Source organism: Larus michahellis, chromosome 16 (genome assembly GCF_964199755.1).
Source record: "Larus michahellis chromosome 16, bLarMic1.1, whole genome shotgun sequence".
Classification (NCBI taxonomy): domain Eukaryota; kingdom Metazoa; phylum Chordata; class Aves; order Charadriiformes; family Laridae; genus Larus; species Larus michahellis.
The window spans coordinates 8688586-8706691 of NC_133911.1; the positions used below are offsets into that span (position 1 = coordinate 8688586).

Genomic DNA, 18106 nt, shown 5'->3' on the forward strand with positions numbered 1-18106 from the left:
GCACCAACCAAGTCCAGTTGGTCTGTCAAAACCAGCAGTGCTTCCTCTGGGAAGTTATCCTCACTTGGCGGGGGAGGAGGAGAGCAACTGAGGGGGGGCAGGTCGCTTTCTAGTCAATACTGAATTCAGATCTCAAAGTCCAATTCACTCGCCTGCTCGTTACCTGTAAGAGTTCCCCATGTGGTGGGTTTTTTTATGCTGCAAGATGGCTTCTGTCACTCTGCTCTCAGCTCTGAGGTCCTCATCACTGCCCGGGCGCTGCAACGCCCCGCATTCATGCAGTGATCTTGACAGTGCTGGGCGCACCTCCCTAACCCCTGGACCTTGCAGTCAGGGTTGCAGCTCAGTGTTTCTACCAAGGATGCATCTCTGATGCTGTCAAGCATTATTTAAGATACAAGGGAGCTTGGGAGACCAATTGCTTTAAAATGCCACTCACAGGGGTGTGAATCTGAGCCAAAGGCACTGAGGGTGAAGTAGGGCTGCTGATGCTTTGTGATGGGAACTGAGGCACTGGGACTGTTATCAGCCCAGATGTAGAATTTGTTTTGTCCAAACACCAAATCTCTGCATCAAGAGCCAATAAACGGCCTGATAGCGGAAAACAAACATCTGGTCCTCAAGAGAAAAGAAGACCTGAATTTAGCTTGTAATAATAATTATGTCTTGTTCTGTTAATTGATGCTCAGCATTTTGTAAAACCTGCAACCTATTCCATCTCACAATTTAAGATGCCTGACAAATGAATGTTTTGCAATCTGCCAAAGCACCCCGGCATTTTTTGTTTCTGCTGCAAAATACAAAAATATGCTTTAATAATTTGTTTAAAAGAGCTTTTATTTCTTACATTATATTCTTTAATCTTTGCACTTTAAGAATGAGTTGCTGTACCTGTGGTCTAAGAATGTGCTTAGCTTTGTCTGTATGGGGAGCTCCCCTTAAATCGTATCTATGAGGCTATAAACTGTTGAAAAATTAGGAACGTACATAAGCATTTTCAAGATTGGGACCTCGGTTTTTAAGAAAGAAACGCCGGTAAGACATAGTTTGTACTTGCACCCATTTTTTTTAAGATATGAGTTATTTTTATTATGCTACTAGATTTTTTGATACATCTTTGTATGCAGAATTCTTCACTCGAGTTACTGGGAATTTCTTTAAACGATGTCAAAATAAGGACTGAAATAAGAACAGTTGAGTTTGGGTGTATCCAGTACAACTCACCCTTTGGTTTAATTACTTTGTTTTGACTCTGCTTCAGTGGAGATCTCAGTCTGGTCTCACAACTCGTTCATGGTTTTTTACTTTATCCAAACTTGTTCTGTCCAGCAACATAATACAATTTATGTATTCTTAGTATAACTGAAAATATTTTCCATGCGCTATAACAGTGACTCTTCAGATACTAACATGTTAAGGATGCCAAGATCTCTGTGCTGTCTGTAAACATTATTCCTGAGAGGCAGAGAAATCAAGGCCATTTTCTAGCTTTACTTCCTTTCTTGTTTGTTGACATGAATGATGGCTATTCAGTAACGGGGAAGATCAGTGCATTTTTAGGTGATCTCACATTGAGCGAGATTCCGAAGTGCAGTTCTCAGGGTCTGGAAGCTCTTGTAAAGCAGAGTTTTAACTTGACCTCTCATAACTAATGATCATGCTTTGCTCTCGGGGGTAAACTGAGCAGCTTTTCAGTGATCCCCCTCGCTGGTACCTGCACCTGGAGCTGCGCCGCTCTGTCCGTTTGTTGCCAAGATGAGGGGGTAACATAAAGAAGGGATGAATTCGGTCAGAGTAGTCTCTTTACTTTGGAAATGATAAAAGCAGCTCACGAGATGATGAGCTGAGGTAGAGATACATAGTTGAAGTCCCCCATGGTCAGGGGTCACAGTGCCTGATGGCTGAGGCTGGGAGTTTACAAAAACTTCAGGTTTTTGCAGCAGCGTGAAGCTCAGCGCACCTCAGCGCCCTGGCCTGTGTGCTGCGGGGCTGGAAACGGCTGCTGGATCCACCGCCATGAAGGCCCGTTCTCCGCGAGCCGGGCCTCCCTCTGCCTCCAGCCCTTCGTCCCGAGTGGGCAGCAGCCACCCACCACGGGGTGCCTTGTGCCGGGGCCATCGTCCCCGGTGGGGCTGGGGGGCCGGTGGCAGGGCTGACCGTCACCCGTGACACCCCAGGAACAATTCCTCACACACCGTTTCCTCCCCCGGCCCCTGCGAGGAAGGGGCCCTGTGCGTTTCACGGTGCTAGATGCAGCTTTTCCTCCCCGGGAGCCTTGAAAAATCATGCGGCTTCGTCTCTGTGCGTGCGTGCCTGCTGAAATAAAAGTCACGGTTAACCCCCCCTGGGGCGCGAGCAGCACTCGCTCCCTGCCGCCACCCTCCTGGAGACTAATCTGTGACAGGCAGACCAGGCCCCTCACTCAGCGGTTCACCGGTGGAATTTCTGCCGGACTAATGGAGTGCGGAAACTGGAGTCCCTCAGCTGGAGCCACATGTTGTGCTTCCCCCCGGCCGGGGGAAGGGGCCGGGGCCGGGGCCGGGGCCGGTTGCCCCCCCGCGGGCCGGCCCGGCGGGCGCAGGTGAGCGGGCCGAGGCGGCGGGGCCGGGGAGCGCCTTTCTCCTCAGCTTCGGCACTTTTTGCTGCCTGCTCTGGTAAGTGTTGAACATTTGTAACTTGCTTTTTTTTTTTCTTTTTTTTTTTTTTTCTTCTTCCCCCCGTGAGGGATGATGAAATGATAATGAAATGCCGCCCGCTGGAGGCGACGTGCCAGTGCCCGGCTCCAATGCCGGCATTAGCCTAATTCAGTAAGTGCTAGATGCCCGCTTTGTTTGTGTGGAGCTTGCAGCCCTATTGATGTCAAGCAGGCTGTTAAAAAGCATAATGACATGGCATTAGAGACCCCGAGAGCAATTAACAGGCTGCTTAATTAGCAAAAGGAATTAGAATTTGAGTGGCTGATCTTTGCTTAAAGACTTGTAAAAAAGCTGGAGCAGTTATCTGATTATGCATTGATCAAACAGGCTAACCCTGTCCTTAGGTAATTCTCTTCCCTCCATTGTGGTCTTTGAATATACAACTGTTTAAATATTCTGACCTGCCCCAAGAAACCAGAGGGGAGCTGCGCCCTGCAGCGCCTGGCCCCGGGCTGGGCTACCAACCCTGGCCTGCGGGCCACCGCCGAGCCCAGGGCTGAGGCCTACCTTGGGCCACCTGCCTGGGCAGTAGCCGGGCCACGCGCTCATGCTGGCCCTGGGGTCCAGGGCTACCTCTGCCCGCACACCTGGCTGCCAGCGGGCCAGGCCGGCTGCCCTTTGGCGGGGCAAGGGGGCTGCCGGGGGGCACGGGCGAGCGGGGAACCGAGCACGGGGAACCTCAGCGAGTTTCTTGGCAGCCGGGCTGAGCTCGGAGGAGCCGCGGGTGGGGATGGCAGCCCCGAACGGTGCTGGCCGGCCCCCCTGTGCAGACGCAGGCACGCTCTCGGCGTCTCCCCTCAGCTGTTGGCAGCCGAAAGCCAGAGAAACCCGGAGTGATTGATTTTTACACAAACACGCGCACACACTGTATTGTTTGTTCTGCCTGCCTTTGGGTTTGATTCGCTCCAAGTGTGTTATGACACTCTCCCTCATCAAATAATTGTGGAATTGCAGTTGGGGAGGGAGCAAAAAGGTCTGGTGGGGAAGGGGAGAAGTGTGGGCATCATAAAATGCTTGTGTTTATTTTAGGTGATATTTACAAGAGAATAACCATGTTGAAGTTAAGAAAAAGAAAACAGACCAGACAAAAAAGCAAGCTAGAAACCTACCATGCTACTATGGGAGATTATTTCTGTGGTGGTTGCTGTGGAAGGTCAGAGTTAGACGATCACAGAATTTCTTTGGCTGTAACATGTGTGTGACACTTGCTTGACCTTGCTGTGCTTTTGGCAGGTGGTTCCCTATTACTGTGTGGCAGAGAGTTATTAAAAAATCCATTAACGGTTGTGTTTGTACTTGCCAGAAGCCCACCTTCCCCAAATTTTTTTTACACAGTTTTTCTTGAATATTGTTCTCCTCTTTGCTACACATAATTTTGGCTTATTGGGAAGGTGTTATTTAACACTACTTGGTGCAGCGAATACATCCTTTTTTTTTTTTTTCTGGACTTGTGAGAGTGAGGAAAGAGAATTAACCTTTACAAGGCAGGGGAATTCTGCTGTACCCAGTATAGTTTCATTGTTTTACGTGCAAAAGTTTTGTTTGACCCAAGTTTGATTGTGTTTAGTTCCTGACAATTTTATTTTGGAAACGTTAGTTCTAAACATAACTGCCCAGTCTCTAAAAGGCCACTATTGTTTATTGTTTTCCTTTTAATAAACTTATTTTTTTTCCTGTCTTCTAGATGGCTAGAAAGAGAACAAAAATCAACCCACCCCACCCCCCAACTTAGTGAATGAAAAACATCTATAATAATTTTCTTACTGTGGATACTGTTCGGGAGTGTAACTGTACTGTAGAATCCTCTTGCAGTGATCTAAGTTCTAGTGAGAGTCTGACTAGTTTTTAATGCTCTGAAATGAGTAAATTGCAAATTGGGTAACAGTAAATGTCTGCTTACAGGAAAATTATTCTGTAGGGAAATATTTATTACTTCACTATGAGTTTGTGTGAGAGAGATCAAATATGTATTGTATTTCATGCCACAGAATTCGCTGAAATATTATAGAATGTTATTGGACTGAATTTAATCAGCTAACCCGTAGCTCATTGCCAATACATCTCAAATTCACTCCTTTCACACTTAACTATACTGAATGCAGCATTTAGTGTGGTTTTTTTTAAGTTGGGATTTTTTCTTTTTATCCCCCCCCCGCCCCCCCCAGACGTACGAGTCACTAAAATAGAAAGAGGAGGGGGATGCCTGCCTGTGCTTTCTCATATCACTAGGCTGTGTGATGCAATTGCCAGGGAAATTTTGAAGCTGACATTCCAAGGTCTTGATCTAGACATCAGCTCCATGTAGGCAGAGCTCTATGCTCATGATTTAATTGGGATTGCTTATGTCTTCAGGGATCTGTCCAGACGGGCACCAGTCTGCTATCAGAGAAAAGCCTATGTTGCATACAAGCATTTCCCTCATCTTTCTACTTTAATGACATATTTCTCCAAGAAAAATGCTGAATCTTTTCCAATAACTGCGAAAGTGTATTTGAAATAAAAATCTCCTTCCTCTGGAGACTTTCCTCACTGATAAATGGACTATTATGCTGTTCAGCCAAGGGAGATATTCATATCTTCCAAAAATTGAAAGAGCATACTAATAACTGATCCTGTGTCTTAAATCCATATTAAGTTGGATAAAAAGTATTTTTAAGAAAAGGAAATGACAACAAACCCACATTTGATACGCATCACTGGGTAAATAAGTGTGTAAAGTTATGCCTGTGTGTAAATGTTTCTAGGATGAAAAATGAATTGCTTTAGGCCTCCTCCACTAAAATTCTGTGGAACGTCTGACTTTCTCGAAGCCTTTACCCTGAAGCTAACTAGAAATTTTGATAAAGCCTTTCCTAAAGGATTTTTCTAGTCATCAGGATCGAATTGATCGTGAGAGGGAGAAGCAAACACCCAGCCCATGATATCCCACTCAAACCAGAGACTCCTACCTTTTTCTCTCGTGACTCTTTTTCATGGAGTTATTCGTGGTTGTCTCAGCCATTTTAATAGAATGTAAAAAGGTTCAAAATTTTAAAATTCGTATCTAGAGAAAAGAAAACTTGAAAATATCAGCAGGATTGGTAAATCACCTTCGTCCTGACTCTGCTTCATTTTGCACCGCTTATTCAGGGAGCGGATGCTTTTGATCTTCGTATAAACTTCAGCATACGTAATTTATTGGTGTTGCATTGCCTCTCTGAGGTAGCACTGTGCTGCCGTCCCCATTTTACGGCGGGGAAACAGAATTCCGTTATGAAACTTTTAAAGTGAGCCATGGCGGCTTCTCATTTTCTTTAAAACACGCTGTGAACTGCGGCGGTTCAGGAGCCGATGCACAACATCTTAGACATCTGCGGTGCCGGGGCGGGCTGATGGCTGTGGGGCAGTAACCCTGTCAGCCCTCCGTGCTCATCCGTCAGGGGCAGCCGGTCAGCGGAACTAACCCCACTGCTGCTGGGGTGGCTGCAGCGCCCGGCCTGTCCTCACCTGCTGTCCTTCATCCCTGAATCTCTCAGTTTAACTGTTCATCTTACCTCTTTGCAATCAAGAGTCTGTATGTTACAAGAAGGCGAGTCCTTTTAACTTAATTGGTTATTTTTATGCAGATAATTTGATAGAATCAGTAAAAAGCAACAGCTAATGGGCCAGTGCGCTGGATGGAGAGGTAATGGAGAGCAGTTGGTGTTAACACTTGATCAGGTTCAGCGGCACTTGGGTCAGTTGGTCTTGCTGGTGAATTAACAAAGGTCACAGGAGAGGCCTGTGGCAGAGCTGGGAACTCGTGTGCTAAGGTAGCATCTTAACTGTTTCATGATCTACTACTGCATCCCCATTCTTATAGTCTTGAACTGTTCCTTCCTCATACTTTAACATCTGTTTAAAATTGATCTGTATTTTTAAAAAAAATTATCTGTGCATTTAAAAAAAAAACAAACAGAACAAAACAACCCCCAAACCAACAATTTGAAAATGCGACAATTTTACAGATTTTGAACCCTGAATCAGTCAAAATAGATGTAACTTTTAGGAAAATCAAATGCAGATTAAACTGTTAGCGTGAAAAATGGGTAAAACAGGTACTTTAAAAAAATATAGCCAAGCTTCTTCAGAGATAGAAACAAAAACATGATAGCACTTAATTGATAGGAAACCAGAAAGTCTGCTGGCCATAAGCTGTATGTGGAGCTCACCAGATTTGTTTTTATCCAAGCCAGGCAAAATGCAAGTGGGCAAAACTAGCCAAATAGCGAAAATAAGAATCTGTGTGTGTGGGAAATCTCTACAATCTTAACATTCATATTTTGTAATCCAAGGTGCTTAAAACAATAGGAAAACACTGGTTTATAGGAACTGATTTTAGTGTATTTTCTTGAGAACTGCCTGTCGCATCTTGATGATGATGGCACATCTTTGTATACAATTTAATTTGCTATTAAGTCTTGTCTTTCAGGCCCTTGTGTGTATAAGCACTTTTTTTTCTTATGTTTCATTCTATGGCCAGTGATGATGATGGAATTGGTCATGTGAATAAATGTTACCATGTTTTTAAATAATACCAGTTCATTGATTTAGGCTTAGCAGGTAATGTCGTTGACGTTTTGCTTAGTCCGTGCAACAGCAAATGCTATTTTCATTCTGGTTAGTTTCTTGTATCACTTCATAATTCCAGTTTTAGTAGTATAATGTGATGCACTTCTTTCCAAAATAATAGAATTTAGTGAGTATGATTGTGTTTGTAGTTTGACTCCATTTCAGAGGCTGAGACTACTGTATGGAGTATTTCAGAAGCTGAGATACGACTGAAGCTAGAACTATCTGCTGTGCTTCTGATCCTTTGTTTTGATAGATATGATTCACTAAAATCTCAACTCCCTGTTGAGGGATGGTTTGATAACAAAAGGTGTGCCTAAAAGACAGGTTTCTCTGAAAGTGTGCCCTGTATGCAGGGCTTTTTAATTTCACTAGCATTGTAGAAAAGATTCATATAGTTCAATTATGACAATGCAGAATGGTCACTTACAGTATAATTCTTAGTGCCTTGTCTCTTCAAAATATGCAGTAATAATAACAGTACTTTGTTTTGAGTCATTTGAGTTGGAAAACATCCTGGTGTAATTTAGCTAGTCATTTCCCTCTCTCCTAACCTGTCTGTGGATTTCTGACTGTTGGTAAATGTGGAAGCCCACACCCAAGAAGCATGAGCATATAGGAGAAATGTCCTCAATTTGAGTCAAAAACCAGGACTTGTCAAGATACCTACAGCTGATATATCTATAACCTGCAGAATCTGAGACATCTACCATGCGCCTTTGTGAATGGCAGTTTTGCTTGGAGTTTGGGACATGCTCCCTTTAGGAGCAGTGGTCAGGCTGTGAGCAGAGCTGAACATCAACAGCGTCAAAGTTTGGGCGTTTGAGGCACAGACAGGCCTTCCTAGGCCAGTGCAACTTACCTGCTCGCTGTATATTTCGTAGGAGACTGAAAGAAATCTGCCTGATTTCAGCTCAGGTAGTTAGCTATTGGGTAGAGTCATGAAAAGCAGCACTGACAATGGTTTTGGGGCTGTGGATGTAATGTGGCTCAGCAGCACTTTGCAGGCTGTTCACACACTCTTAAAACAGCCAAGTGCTAAAGTAATGTTTTTTAAATGCTCTGAATTCAATTGGTCTTGAATGTGAAGTCTTAAGAGCATCAGGCGAACTGGGGTAACGTAAATTTGCCGACAGTTTGCTATGTGAGTCTGTACCCCTTTTTCCCCAAAAAGCTGTCATTTACCCATGCAATTGAGCGCGGTTGTCCTGAAGTCAGGAAACGTTACAAAAGTTTTGTGCGGTTTGGACTGATACTGAAGAGCAAGGGCAGAATCCCTTAGATTTCACTGCAGCATTCATTCAGGTTTGGTTTTATTTTGTTTGTTTGTTGTTTTTTAATAATAGTTGCCCACACACTTTGTGCTCTCTAGGGGAGTAGAGAGAAAAAGGGAATAAAATTCCAAGCAGTGCAACTTTAGGGACAGGAGGGAGGGAATTTAAATTGAGTTGGTGGAGTCATACCGTTTTAGGTAATCTTGACCTAATTAGTCTAATGGAACATAGTCCAGCACGAAGCATCTGTGCTCAGATTTTTCAAAAAGTAAAGATTAAATTTAAAGAGATTAGACAACTTTTTTTTTCCCCTCTGCAAGATATTAGCTGTTCAAAAATGACAAAAATGTTCTTAAGCCTCTCTGAAGGAAGGGTGACCAAACAGACTGCCTTTTGTTTAGCGATGGAGCTTGCCTGCAAGCCACTGAGAGGTGGTGTCCGGTCACTGTGTGCGGGACCCAGAAACATGACTTATCTATCGCCAGTAAAGCGAGTCAGGCTGGGGTATTAGCAGGGGGATTAAAAGTCGAAGTTGCTAGTGCAGCAGTGAAAACACTGGCCACCCACAAGGTCTGGTGGAGAGACAAGTTTGTAAAAGCTTTTTCTAAATAAGAGGAAAAACTGGGGCAATGATCTTCCCAGTGCTAATGTAAATGAGCCTTAGATTCATTATATTAATACTGACCTGGTGTTAAGGCACAGGTAACAGATGACACTTGAGTTTAAATAGCACTTAGCCTTCTGCATGTTCATGTGACCTCTGAAAAGCAATACAGGTTCCTAAATCTTACCCTTAGGTAGTTTTGAGACCTTCACGATATGCACATGCAGGTGGGAAATGTTTTAAGCAGCGGTATCAGGGAGGAAGTTAAAGGCTGATTTTGCATGAGGTACTAGCGGTCTAGTGCCTAGTATGGAAACAGGTCTTATTCAGATGGTCAGGTGTTAATTTTTTAATGTTCCACCTAAGGGGATAAAAGCTAGTCATGAATATGGAATACGGTGGGGCTTTCAGATGGCCACTGTAGTTCTTTAGTCCACGTAGGTCATATACAGGGCATTGTCCAAAACCTTTTCCTCCTGTCCTTGGCTGGTGGTCTGTGTGAAATGAGTTTGTGACTTTAAACTAGTTCTTGATAAACATAACTGTATATGACAGACCCATCAACTTGATGTGCAGTAATCGGCTTCCATATTTTAGTGATTGCACTGGCCATGAAGGATAAATTGTATTGTCATTTTATCTTGCCTTTCATTTTCTGCCTTTCTTTTGGTAAGGATATTGCAGGACCTTGTGTTCATAGTCTAATGGACTTTCAGATAAGTGCAGTACTTAATCAGGTTCAGTCTAGCCTGGTGTATATATGCACATGTATATCATATGTCTAGTGGTAAACTCCCAGTTTCTGAGAAGCTACAAATGCCTATAGTTAAAAAGGACTTCTTCAAAATTATGATGCAAGATTGAGCGTGGAGGTATTTTGGTCATAAACTGACCAAGGGCAAGCTGAGTCCTGTGGACCAAGAATGAAGCAGGGTGTAGTCAAACCTGATTTAAAGCAGTTGCATGGATTTTACCATTTAAACTAGTAGCAACAATCAGATTTTCTAATACTGTTCCTGAACAAATTCTTATATTGCGTGTCTGTGTTAAGATGTTAGAGCTTCAAATCATCTCAGCCAATGCCAATATGGATTATTTTTTTTTTAAGTATGGCATTTTTCATAGCTTTATCTTGGGTGTTTTTATCGTTGGCATTAAACAGCATCACTGCCTGAGAATCACTGGTAATTATAGAGGTCATATTGCCTGATGAGAAACAGGTATTTCCATACTATCTACAAATCCCTCAAAGAGGTGAAGCACACAACTGCAGCACAGCTATTTTGCTGTCAAACTTCAGCAGAAATATTAAGATGGAAACCAGCTACCTAAATCTTCCTTTTACCTGTGGTTAAAAATAAGCTTGATTTTTCTCTTCCCCAAGATCAGAACCTTAGAGAATTATTTCTAAGCATTTTACCTTTGTGTGGTGCCATTCACTGTTCTGTCTCTGTTGATTATCTTCAGACCTATCTAGTGATAGTCAGATTTCAGTTGATTTCATGCCGAGCTGTATTGTAACATAAGATTTTGGGATGTGTAAGTGTTGTCTAAGGGCTGTTGTACCTCTCCTGCTTTCTCATGAGCTTGGTTATTAGTTTGGACTATGCTTACTTTCTGCATAATACATCGTTCCCGGCACCCAAACTTGCTACATCTTGAATCTAGAGAAAATAATCTCTGGAGCAAACAGGTAATGAAAATATGGGTGGGATTATTTCTCAACCAGCTCTGTAACACACTCGAGGGAAGTATAGCACTTCTCTCCAGTTCCTGACAAGTATTTCAAAGAGTTCTTGACCTGCAGAAACCTGGTTTTGTAGTGTGCAGCTCCGCAGTCTCCTACCCAGGAGCTCTGTCATCTTCTCTGCTAGTCCTAGGGGCATACGACAGAACTGTTTGTGCTGTGGCAGAAGCTCCTGTTGCGTGGCTTAGCTACGTGACGTTCTTCTTTCAATTTGCACTCACTTCTCCCTAAGTATTTTGTAATTTTAAATGGACAGATTGCTGGTGGGGGTTTTCTATAACTCTGGAGCAGAATCGTCCCAGACAATTCTACATGGAATAGCATTAGCAGTAAAGATGTACTCAAGCAGTAAATGCTATGGAAATTTCTTTCTGTAAAATTATGTAAGTCAAAACATCAGGGTTCCAGATAGCTGTAAGCCTTAGAATTGTAGATTCAAACCCAGAGGGACCAACTCTGCTTTCCATGGGAAACAGGAGAAATGGTGAGACCCTGCGACTGCCGCTTTCAGAGAAAGCAGTTAGCGTTAGTTATGTGTAGATATTTTAGTATCGGTTTTTCTAAAGCATGTGGAAGAGTACAGCAAAACAGAATTGTTTTATCTGCCTTTTTGGTAGTTTATTAGCAATCTGGTTATCTACCTCCAACCTATTCCAGATGTAGCTGGCTGCGGTCTGGTTGAGCCTGGTACATAATGAGAATTTGTAAAGTGCTTGTGAGCTGCTGTGGAGTTCTGTGAGGCTTTTCTTGAAGTAACTAAGTAAAACTTTGATACGGTTTTTCAAACTTGACTTACACTTTAGCTTGGCCAGGAGAATGCCGATGCTTGCAAGCTGGATGACTACGTGAATGAGATCTTGTGACAGGCGGTGTTGGATAGTTAACGAAAGAGGGCACCTTAAGTGGTATGCATTTCAAAGTGACTGTGGACACTGGCAGCCTCCATGGAGTTATTGATGCGCTGTAAATTTTTATACCAAGTTGATGGCCTGGGAGAGTCTTATTCACATAGCAGTACCCTGCGCATAAATCCAGCCTCTCAGGAATCGGAAAGCGCAGCAGACCTGGCTACAAACTTTGTTCTCTCTGTTCACTCCTTTCAAATCTCTGCTTTGACTTTCATGATTTGAAACCTCAAATATTTAGAGAGATTAAAATTCTAAAAATCCTTGCGTACAATGGAAAATGTCAGGTGTACTTTATACACATCTCTCAAACTGCTTACAAAAATACTGGCTGCTTTGTGCTATACTGATTCTGATAGTCTGGGATATGATGTCTGTCACCATGTCCCAAAAATATATATGTGAGTGGAGTCAAGACACTCAGTACGCTGTGAGCCTGTGCTGTCTGGAGAAAGGAGAACTGGTTTGGCTAAGATAAACTCATGGCAGCTTTTTGCTTGTTTTGAAGAATTGATTTGAACCCACTACCGTCAAGGTTATGACATGGTGAGAGCAATATGGTTAACAAAATTGGGATCATTCACTTCCACTTGTTTCCAGTAGCTCATTATTGAGACGGATGATCTGGGAAGGCTTTTGAATATGGTTTTGAACTTGTTTAGTCTTTACATTTTGTTGGTTTTGGGGAGGTTTGAATAGCTTTTCTGCACAGCTTTGCACTTCCAGGTTCTGACGAGCCAGAAGCAAAATGAAAATGTCTCAATTAGTTCAAAAAGTGGTGTTTGTTAAAAATCTGGTGAGAAACTCCCTTCTTTTGACTCAGCAAATTTTGCTGGACTTGGAAGGATTTAAGTTATCCCAGAGAGTTTTAAGGCTCAGTCATCTAAGGTGGAAAGGTTGTGAGACCCTTAACACTGCACCCACACTCCCACAAATAAAGCCTTACCCTTGCACCTGTGCCTCTTGTGGTCCTCAAATATATCTATACAAAAGAATAAGGAATGTTTGCAGTATCTTTATGAAGCCCTGATTCTATCAGTAGGGTTTTTTTTTTTCTTTTTGGTAACAAACCCTTTGATTTTTGAAGCCTCAGCTGAAATACTTCTTGACCTTTACAAGTGAATCGGCGAGACACTAACCATGTGAGGTGGGTCATATGGAACAGATTTAGATACAAACTCATATCATCCTACCAGAGGAATGCAAAGTCTCTCCCGATCCCTTCCACAAAGCTGCATCATGTGTGTGAGATAAATCCAAGGGACATAAGGGGTTGCCAGACAGCGCAAAGGACAATAACTTTGCTATCTCAAACAAAACAGACAGCGCTGCTTGGAGATTTCACTCTTAAAGGTGTAGTAGCCTTCTCCCTTGACCATTGTGAATTACTAAGTGAGGATGTCAGGGAGTGGAACAAAGAGGGATTTATAGCTGATTTATAGCTGTTTTGAATCTGTGGTTGTCTAGCAAAATGTGTAAGGGACCACATGAGCATAAAGGTGCCTTTGGAAAGCTGTGTAAGTTTTAAGTTGGAAGCAATAAAGAGTTCAACTTTTGTCTGAATCCCAGAGCATCCTGAGAGAGAAGGTTCCATCAGTTCTTGTTTTACACACACCAAATCATTTCTTCTTGCAACAAATCTACAAGGGTAACAAGGGCTTTCCTGAGAGCTCGGGAGTGAATTTTCTCCCCTTTATATCATCACCTGTCAAAATGCTAAAATGCATGCTGTTTGAACACTCGTATAGGAGAGGTTACACGAAATGGGTACTGTGCTGAGAAATACACCTTACGTGAAGTATAGAACTTATACTTCCACCATAAGTTAAGTATAAAACAAAGAAAACTGTTCAGGTGTGAAGTATGTGGAGCAGAGAAAACAAGGAACAGTGGAGATCACGAAGTATCATCCAGCTCAGTGTTTCAGGTGTGTAGGTAGCGATGTGGATCCTCAGAATGTCCGTCGTAATGAAAGTTACTCTAGTTGAGATGTGCTCCTTGCGTAACTCTTCTGTACAATAACCCTCTTAGGTACTAACCTCAGACATGGGGCATCTCACTTTCCTTGTTCGTTTTGACGACACTGAATAAAGGTTCTTTGGATTTCAGAATTTTTTTTTTTGAGAAGATGCAGTTAGTATTTTACTTGCTCAAAGTCTGTTGTTGAGTGTCTTTAAAGCCTTAGGCAATAGTTTAGCGGATTGGGACATTTTCTTGTTGTCTCACTTTCTGCAGGAGGAACTGCTTCACAGGAAAGGTTGACAGTATGCAGGCCCTTGTGATTAAGACATTTTTCCCCAGTGAAAAAAGGAAATTACGTCTTCCCTTGGGAACAGGAGGAGGAGTTACACAACAGAAGACCATTATGGTCATCTTCTGCCGCTCATTTTGATGGAACCCACAAATCCACCTGACAGAGATCGTGCTTAAGCTCTTGACAGAGATTAAGCTGAAGGCAAACCTGTTCTTTAGCATTTTATTTTGACAAACTGTATAAAGTTTGTCAACAAACAAAGTGCTTCCCTGCTCAGTATCATGGTTCGTTACAAATCCTTATCTAGCTTTCCCACTGATTCCAAAAGGGAGGGTAGAAGCCTAATACCAGTAGCATGTCTAAAAGCCGGGCATTGTTGTGATGTCCAAATTCCATTTCGGTGCTGGGTAACAGCTTAAGTTTTTGGAAGATCTGGGTGTGCAGTGGGTGTTGAGTTCTGTTGGAAATCTTGCCATCAGTGTGTTATGATGGGAGCTACCGAGGCACAGCGCTTTAGCGGTTGGGCTCCCGTTGGGACTTCTGAACCCTGGGTGACCTGCTTTTTTGCTGGTGAAAGGTAGGAAAATGTGAGCATCAGGCCTGCTGAGACAAACCTTTGCAATTTTAGTTAGAGAGGTGTCAGGCTCTTGACCAACATCATTCTTCATTCCCTTATTTCAGAGCTTTTTCTTTCAAAGTGCTTTTGCCTTAGGACTCTACAACTCTGACCTCTAGCACCAATATTATACCTTTAATTATGTCTGCTAGACAAATATGTCACCTTCAACTTATTTTAGTCATGGCGTGCTATGAATCTCCCTTAGCCAATGTACTCTAAGGTTCTGGGGTTTGACAATGCTATTAGCAGGGAAGCATTTTAAGCTGTTCATTGTATAATCATCCCTGTAAGGTGGTGTTTTCCTCTAAATTAATCAGCAGGGCTTGTATTTAATCAACAATGATACATGTATATTTTTTCCTAAGACTATAGACCTCTGTCTCTGTTTCATGGTAAGCTGGATTCTGCAGTTTATCTGATTTGTGTGATTTTAATAAGTTTGGCCTGCACATAAGTAAATGTACGCTTGACCTTGAACGTAACAGTAGAAGTGGAGTTATAGCCCCCGTTGGTGTTGCTGACAAAGCAAACAGTTTAAACAAGGAAATAAAAAATTTTATTTTATTTTAGTATTTATCCTTTTTTAGTTAACCTATGGCAGAAGAAAAATACAACTTGGGCTATATCTGCACCAATCCTCAGATTATTAATATTCCTATTAAAGAGCAATGAGGATAAAGAGCAAATAGGAAAGAATAGGAATTTCGTTTGCTGGCTGGCACTACAGCGTAAAACATTATTAAGATGATTTGTTAAATAATAGAAAGGGTTTTTCATTTCCTAATTTTCCAGCTGCAGCTAAAGCTATCTCCCGGCAACCTGCTTCTCATTCCTTAATATTTAGACTTATGGACCAATTTGAGAGTATTTTCTTTCCTGCCATGATTAATGCTTCTATGAAACAATGTCATCGCAAGCCATCTACCTACCTTGTCAGCTTGGCATCAGTCTGGCTGTGCTGTGCTGTAATTTATGGCTTCAGCCAGTAATTTGCAAATCTAATGTTGGGGAGGCTATGAGGATCTGAAATTTGAATGCTTTTTACTGATTTGGTAAATATCTCCCCCATTAGTAAAACAAATGGCACAGGGATCAGACATCATCTCCAAGGCTCAATAAATATTTTATCAGCTATAATGGAAATTGTCAAATTGATCTAATTGTACAATACGTTATCAACAAGATATCAAAGTTGGACATGGCCTCTGCCCTTGTCTATCATTTGCAGGCTTTTGTCTTCGATTGCGACTTCCTGGGAGAAAAGTAGGAAAGTGCAGAGTTCACTGCAAAGTAGTGTGAATAACGTAGCGAGTGGATATCCATTCAGAAGATAAATTCTGGAGAAATAATTAACTCTCCCCTGCTTGACTATAAAGCAGGACTGCAGAAGGTTCATGTAAATCTCCCAAATGGTAACTGATATTTTTATGTTGATCCTATACGCATTGGTCTAATACCTAAAGGCAAATTATCCATCACTGATACTGCTTTTGAGGTAACATTTGTGGCTTCGTTTTCTTCTAGAAGGGACTGAGTGAGTGAATTCAAAAGGAAATTTTAGTTCTCTGGCAGCAGCCGTAGGAATTGTTTAATTAATTTATTAAGAAAAGTTTAGGAGAAAAATGACCTAACTTTAGCTAAAATTGCATGTAATTATTACTCTGCTTGAATTCGGTGGAAATTGTCAGTCACAGGAAATCCAGATTCATAAATAATTAAAGACTTATTTGAATGCCTGATTTTAACAAGGTAAAATTAGAAGGCTTTGCCATGCTAAAACGCATGCTTGTAGAGTTGCCTTGTTAAACTTCATCCAATAGAGATGTTTATTATAGCTCTTTTTAGATCTTTTTTTGTGTGTGCATGTGGGGTGGGGAATCACATCCAGATAGAGAAAAATCCTTTTAGAAAAAAATGATGAGAACCATTTCTCATTTAAGAATTTCCTGAAAAGTAACAAGTGAGGGGGGGCTGTGTTTTACTCTGCCTAGGGGATGTTCTCCAGTTGCCTGTTCGTCGCAGTAGGTCTAACTGGGCAGCCAGTATCCTGAGGGGCTTTGAGGAAGCTTGGATCTGATGGATTAAATTTCTGATATTTCTCAAGGCGGAAAGTCTTGCTACCTTTTCTTTTTGCAAGCATTTAGTTTTCAGCCAGCCTGTTAATATTTAATGGATAAGGACACAGGAAGATAGCAAGGCTGTGCGCAGATCCACTCACAAAGAGCATGTGACTGCCTTAAATTGGTCAACCAGTATACAACTTTTTTGTCTGTTTTCATTTTTTTCCCCAAGTATGCATTGCCTAGGAGCCATAGGATGCATTTTGCATCTGTTTTCTCTGTGTCTCGTGTTAAAAATGAGAACGTTGATACCTCGCAGCTTCAGTGAGGTTGTAGACATTGCCCAAGTGCTTGAGATCTTTGAACAAAAGGTGTAGAAGAAATGGAAGAGTCTTCCTTTCTTTTTCTTGAAATTATTGTTTGTGTCTCAAAATACCCAAACTTGCCAGTGTCTCATGCTGGGTAACTAGTTGAAGAACGTCAGTAGCCTTTTCATAGTTAGAAATCTTAAACATGTTCTTGGATGCAGGCCCTAGTTACGTTTTTCATTAGATCTCTTGGAGGCTTAAATAGAAGGTCTACACTTGATGTTTTTGGTTTCCTGTCATTTTGAATAAAAATAAGGATAGAGAATGTGGTCTCTTAATATGAACCTTGAGTGTAAGTACCTTTAGGTAGGGCTGTCTTTGAGGAAGTGCTTAAAATTTAAGCTATGTAATGTAATTCACTTTTTGCTTAAGAGGTGACATACCTAAATATTTGTTTGACTCAGTTGCAACATGTGCTCGTTTTTAGAGCAATGTTTTCCTAGGTCTGTTTTCAGAACAGCGCTGTGGAAGAAAAAGAAGTGGCCGCCTTGCCTGGCAATGCAGGCAAATGTGAAGTGTTTTTGTTAATAGTTCTTCCCTGTTAAAATTTAGTAGTAGGTGAAAGTGGAGAGTCTTTGTGTTACCGGGGAGCTAGAGAGACAGTGGGGGCTTGCAGCGTAGACCATGCATACCTGTCTTGGGAAGGAGGCAGATGTTCATAGCGGTCCCTGGTCAGCCACAGGCAGAGGGACAGGCGAGAAGTAGAGCTCCTCTCTCTGCAAGGTGTCTGAGAGAGGTCAGTCATTTAAAATGTGAATAGTTCTAGGCCCCTGCAGGGCCTGTTAGACGACTGACTCACCCTGTGGATGGACCCAAGAACACACAGTTTAGGAATCCTTAAACTGCTCAGCACTTACACTTAGTGATGTAAATCTGAACAAGAAATAGTTATTGAGGACCAAGCCAATGTGATGCGTGGTCCTAAAGGAAGGAATAGAAGAGCTTTTATGTGGCATTATGGCTTTTGATAGTCTCTTAGCAGTGCAAGG

The 18106-nt window shown here is 42.2% G+C and overlaps 1 protein-coding gene across 3 annotated transcripts in view; it reads left to right on the forward strand.

Moving 5' to 3' along the window:
• Positions 1-18106, forward strand: part of PRDM16 (PR/SET domain 16) — a 345169-nt gene that overhangs the window by 78483 nt on the left and 248580 nt on the right. Inside the window, exon 1 of one of the 3 annotated variants that reach the window (XM_074609604.1) lies at positions 2411-2654. The exons of the other annotated variants lie outside the window; for them this stretch is intronic. Within the exon in view, the coding sequence (XP_074465705.1) occupies positions 2495-2654 (160 nt within the window). The 5' untranslated portion in view covers positions 2411-2494. Of the gene's footprint in view, positions 1-2410; positions 2655-18106 lie in introns of those variants that run through there. 3 annotated transcript variants of the gene reach the window in all.